The sequence below is a fragment of the Neltuma alba genome, unplaced genomic scaffold (genome assembly GCF_004799145.2).
Source record: "Neltuma alba isolate B1F8T4 unplaced genomic scaffold, ASM479914v2 tig00010134_pilon, whole genome shotgun sequence".
NCBI classification, from domain to species: domain Eukaryota; kingdom Viridiplantae; phylum Streptophyta; class Magnoliopsida; order Fabales; family Fabaceae; genus Neltuma; species Neltuma alba.
Genome location: NW_021635082.1, coordinates 1000383 through 1006528, shown reverse-complemented (window position 1 = coordinate 1006528; position 6146 = coordinate 1000383). Strand labels below are relative to the sequence as shown.

The 6146-nt window shown below is 37.0% G+C and overlaps 1 protein-coding gene across 1 annotated transcript; it reads right to left on the bottom strand.

The window, feature by feature from the left end:
* Positions 1-507: 507 nt before the first annotated feature.
* LOC114754350 (phosphatidylinositol 4-phosphate 5-kinase 6-like) lies at positions 508-5558 on the bottom strand. The gene is made up of 8 exons (XM_028943121.1): positions 4412-5558; positions 4001-4168; positions 3269-3434; positions 2671-2787; positions 2382-2575; positions 1653-1792; positions 1494-1572; positions 508-910 (listed from the first exon to the last, which is right to left on the bottom strand). Exons 1-8 carry the CDS (start codon positions 5473-5475, stop codon positions 610-612), a joined length of 2229 nt encoding a protein of 742 aa, XP_028798954.1. The 5' UTR covers positions 5476-5558; the 3' UTR covers positions 508-609.
* Between the last annotated feature and the right edge of the window lie 588 nt (positions 5559-6146).

Genomic DNA, 6146 nt, shown 5'->3' with positions numbered 1-6146 from the left:
TTAATAAAAGGATAGTTTTTTCTTTATGATTTTGCCCTATTCACAGTTTACACTTTCAACCTTGTCTGAAAGAAATCAAAATTTCTTCCACTCAACCCAATTACGGTTAGCAACAATATGCTAATTTAAGTATTTAACTGAGAATGACAGCCATCCCTGAGAAAATATGATTAATCTAAATACTTACACATAAATTTCTAATCAACCTCCTTCTTCAATTCATCTCCTGTACCTCTGCATTCAGCACTGATATCCCACAAAGCTGACAGAAGGATGGATTGAACTAACATATAATAGTTTCCAATGTCATTACACTTAACGCCCTTTTTGTTCATTGATTTACACTTGGGAAAGGCTTTGCTCCAACAATACCTCTAAACGGCATTTGATCTATTTTCTACAACATACATTTGTTTGAGACTATAATTCAACTGAATCTCTAAAACCTGTGAAAATGATGATAATTATGATGAAGATAGAGGGGAAAATCAACAAAACACCCTCCAATTTTGCTGGTTAGTTGTGTTGTCCTCTTCATAGACTGACTCTGTACATAATTAATGATTGGCCACAAGTTGCTGGTTTGATTGAACATTGCTACCATCAAAACTATACTCTCTCACAGTCTGTATCTTCTACAAAAACTTTGAAGATGAAATCACGAAACCGCTTCGAGTATAGCCTCGGATCCACCGCAGAGATTGAGGTTGGATCGTAATGCATTGATTTGTAAGCATGCTCCAGTTTCTTGCTGATATCATAGTCCTGTAATATGTCTATGATACCAAAAAAGATGATAATTTCATACAACTCCCCTGTTGGTTCTCCAATCAGTTGAGCGTCACAGTCACTTCTTCTCACCGTTGATTCTGCCCTCGCTGGCATGTTTACACCTAAACTAACAGGGTACCTGCAACATGTAACAGTGCACATATAATCAGAAAGTGCAGGTGTCATTGATTGTTACCATCATGGAAAGAAAATTAAAGACACACTAGGCTTAGATACAAGTTAGGTGTTTGTTATCAGGTTCTTTAATAAAATAAGACAATGACAAAACTTTTTGAGCTACCTAATCATGTGATGTTGAGCTGTGAAAATTTTCTCCCTTAATATTTCAGAGTTGATGCCCTCAAGTAATGGGGAGGATGCAGTTTGGAGAGAGAAAAGATAGGGAGTGCGTCCCACTTACTCTTTTATTTCCACTCTTTACTGAAAATTTAATTTAAGAGAATGGAGATGACAATGATCAAAGTTTTCTTGAAGAAACTTGAATAACATGCAAAGAACCATTTCAGTTGAAAAGGTCAGAAAGGTCTAAGATTGGTTTTACTGATATCTCTAAAACTCAGGAATGTTGCATCTGTGTTGAATCAGCAAAAACAGTACATGAACCGCAAAATACAAAGCAAAATGAAAAATAGTCTAGTCTAATTCGCTCTTTCAGTACTTCAATCAAAATTAAGCTTGAAAGATCAGTTGATTAATTATACCGACTAGGATCTACAAGAAGCTGATCCATGTCTCCTCTGGAAAGATCAGAGCCTATACCACTACCAAAGCTTCCATTCCCTGCAAGATGTGTTCATGCATTCAGGAAAGTATCAAATCAGAAATATAATCTGAAAAATCCATCTTAAATGAAATATAACCAGAAGGGGCGTGAGATCCTGAAGTTCGAATGCTTGAAAACGAGTTACTACAAGGCAATTCTCGAAAATGAAGCCCAACCAACATGCTGTAGTCCATAATCTTTTCATGTTCAAGAAAATCACAATCCCTATCTACTTGCCTGCATGAAAGCATGATATACGATCAAACCAATTAATTAATTTCCAAATAATCCATATTGCTGTTCTAAGTGCATGAAATGTAAATAATACAGCAACGCAGAAAATTGCAGTTTATACAACAATGCAACCGTTTCAGACCTTGTTTGGTATTGTGAAAGAAATGTAATGAAGGAGGTCATGTTTTTCGCGATATCTATCAGGTCCTCATAACCACTACTCAATAATATTAATTCCTTTCATTACATTTTTTTTTTTTTTAAATCATGGGCATGAGAGTCATTTTTTATTTAGAAAATAGTTTGTTTATTCCGTTTCCGTTTTATCCCCAAGTGATATGGGAGTTCTTTCAATATGTTAGATCATTGATGTAACTTTTTTATATTTTAACAAGAAACTTTGACATTTTTATATCAGCGATCATTTATTTCAAGATTAATTATGGCCATTGAGCTCCAAACAGATTTAGGTGCAACGCAGGAGCAGCTAATGCAGTGTTTTTGTATAAAAAACAATAGCATAGACTAATGTCTTACACTGGATGATTGGAACACGCAAATAATGAAAAAGAGGCAAGAATAAGAAGTCTACCTGCAAAATTCTTGGTACCAAGACTTCTGCAACCGGAATATAAAATTTAGATCAAGGTCCTTAAGAGTTGTCGTTGGTTCTATTTCTGACTCAGGTTTATTGGTTGAGCGGCCAAAGGTTGAACCTTTCAAGTCGAAGCGCCTATGAATGGAATATCCAGTACAAAATAGATTCCACATGATAACAAATCGAACCTGAAATCAACCAAAAAAGAAAGAAAGAAAGAAAATATTAGGAGACAGAAATGATCTCTAATCCAAGTAGAGTTCTCTACAACTTTCAGAATTACTTTCTTCTGTGCAGCTCCGGTTAGTCTAACACAATGAAGCCCATAGAATCTGGTGACTAGGGTATTCTCAAAAGTCCGAACATGCTTGTAGTATGCCGGAAGCATCTTCAAGAAAACCTGCAATCATGTTATATTCAGAATGAATAACATCATTCAGTGATTAGATATATAACTTACGCTATAAGCAACAATTCAAATTTGAAAATATCACATCAAAATGCATTGAGCTGAAGGTGATTAAATTCATTCTGCAACTTGACAGGTGAGTAACCTGAGATTTCTAATAAAAAAACCTAAATCTTCAAAGGACAGGCTACATTTTGCCCCCTAAAATGAAGCCTAATTAGAAAAACAATACATGTAACTTAATGTCACAAATTATCCTTCTGAGCTTTGGATTACGCAAAGCTATTAAACCCCAGTAAAGAACCCATTTAAGAATTAACTAAGGCGCCACACGATTATTTCAGCATTGGACGATATTTCAATGAGTTAAAATGTAGTTTCCTGATCTTTCAAAACAAGGCATTATACTGTATGGTTAAGGGGAAAAATTTTGCGGTATAGATCAGATCTAGTCAACTATGAGGAAACTTACTTTTACTTCTGACTTCTTCATGGTCTTAATCATATACCGGTCATCATTTGTCAAATAGAAGAAGCTTCCACTTTTTCCTGGAGATGAGAGTTCCCGAAGGGCATCATTCCCACATATTGATATCATGTAGTCAGCTGGATCTACTTTGAACAATTTTCTAAGAGCCCTAATAATATCAATACAATGATCCATCAGGTCCTGTATAGGGTGATTGGCAAAGAAATGAAATTCCAATATAGTTAGAAAGAATTTATTTATCACACAAGTTGATCAAACAACTATTCTTTCTACAGAGACCTCAGCAAAATATTTGCCATTGTGGTAGGGGAGCGAAGAAATGCCTAGTAACATTTGACCAACTTCACTGAGTGTCAAAATGAACGCTTTAACTTGTTAAACATTTGATAATAGATTAAAATGAAATGGAAAAAAGAATGAAAATAGTAATTTTAAAGCTAATAAATGACATTCATACCTCTACCATAAAAAAAGTGATGGAAAAGGATAAAAATTAACAATTGTAAACACATAGTAAACATTAGAAAGGAAAAAAAAAAAAAAAGGGAAGGGAACAACTTTACTTCAATCAAATTATGTGTTTTAGCCAAAAAAAAAAAAAGAGTGTTTTAGCACTTAATATAACTCAGTTCTCCTAATTATGACAGTGCATGGCATAAAAGAAACCATTCATTCTTGAGACATTGCTTTGGAGTCTGATGCCTCACGCCTCACCTGAATACCACTGGACAGTAGTCTTTCCATTTGAACTCACAGGATGGGTGAGGTGGTGTGTGCTTTGATCCTTCTGGTGGAAACCTTGTCCATACCTTTTCCTTTGGATCAAATGCAGAAGACTTCAGATCAAGGGATGCACTTGGAGCAGGTCTTCCAACAGAATGTCTGTGCTATGGCACAATAAATTAATCAGGGAGCTTTGGAAATAGAATTATCACAAGAAATTTTCATATTCCAGGATGCCAATTGAACCAAGCCTTCTCATGCATTTAAACAAGTGAAAACTCATTCTAGATTATGCAATTCAAGCTATCACTTCATACGGGAAAAAAAAAAAATTAGAAGGAAAAACTGAACTTAAAGCACAAAAATGAGAGTGATAGACAGGAGAACAACTATGATCAGTACCTAATACCAAGCTGCAAATTAAGCATGAGCTCGTAGTTCTTATGGCCTTTGGAGATTGTCACCCCTTGTCTCTTTGGAGCCTTCAATCTCAAAGGTAGAGGTTTGTGTACCCTTGGAATAGAACCCCCGAGAAGAGGACTTCCCATGTCTTCTATACTGTTATTACTTAGCCTTCCATGGACGGATTGCTTCTGCATGGCCTCTCCTTCACCCCCAAAGATATTTATCACCTTCTGTGAAGGATAAATCAAAAGCTTCTCACAAGGACTCATTCTGCAACTCTTCAAGTGCACTGAATACATCTCCTGAGGATCCCATTCCTGATTCTCATCAGAACCCCCAGATGGATCATAAGTCACATCCCTTTCACTGGGATCACTACTCCAAAAACCAACATGCATATCCCCATTATCCCACTTGAATGTGCCATTTCCTTTGGGTAACCCATCTTCCCAACACCCCTCAAAACTATTTCCATTGCTCCAAACCATTTCACCATTCCCATGAAACACACCATTCTTCCATTCCCCAGAATAATGGTCCCCATTAACCCAGTGATACTTCCCTTGCCCATCTCGTAATCCTCTGGCCCATTCACCTTCATAGTAATCCCCAGAAGGATAAGTCTCAGTTCCTTGACCATGTTTCATATTCTTCATCCATGAACCATTGTAGGTATCCCCAGAGAAGCCTGTGTAGCTACCATTACCATCCATGAACCCATTCTTGAATTCACCTTCATAGGTAGCACTGCTTGGCCAGGTAAACCTTCCTTTTCCCATTTTCTTACCTTTTCGCCATTCACCAATGTACACACACCCATCTGTCCACGTGTACTTTCCATTGCCATGAGGGAAATTATCGAGCCATTGGCCCGTGTAGAAATCGCCATTGCAGAGAATTTTCTCGACATGGTGAACCTGCCCTGGTTCGAGCTCCTCCTCGTCATCGTCGACATGGGCTACAGACATTGGCGTGAAGAGGCCGCTTGCCTTCCTGTGACCAACCGATTGGCGAACCGTTGCTTCCCAAGACTTCAAAATGCCATTTAGCTCTTTGCTCATTCTTTCAGAAAACTCAACTTTCTTCGATTCTCCCCTCACATTCTCATGCCTGCTTGCCTTTATTTATGGAGACCCAGATGAGAATACCAATCTCTCTATCGATGATGAACAACAATCATCAAAAAGCAGAGTTTCGAAGACCATATGAAAAAGCAAACCCAGAAGAGGGAAGAAACAGAACACAATGCAATGAATCAAAATCTAAAACGATAGATTAAGAATTAAATGCCTCTGATGTCTGCTCCTTCCTTATTGGGTTTGTGCATATGCATATGGCTTCTTCCGTTTCTGCACAGATTTTGAAAGAAAAGAAAATGGTGCTGTTTGATTGACGGGGAAAGCAAAAGGTTCGTTTGAACCAAGGACTACCTTTTCTTCTTTGTTTTTGTGCAAATATTATTTTTTTCACTTCTTTTTCTTTATTCTTATTATCATTATTTTTCTCTTTCTTTTATTCATGTCGTTTCTTTTTTAAAAAAAATTCAGCTTTTTGTTTGTTTTAATTGTTCAGTTGGGTTTGGACCAAAGGGATTCAATTCATTGCTGTATTGGTTCCCGATTTTGGCTCCTAAGAGTAATAACAGACCACACAGATGGAAGAATGAGAAGGTGACAGTGATGAGGCTGTCTATGCCACAATTGGCGTCACACTTTGACCTAATTTTAGCCTC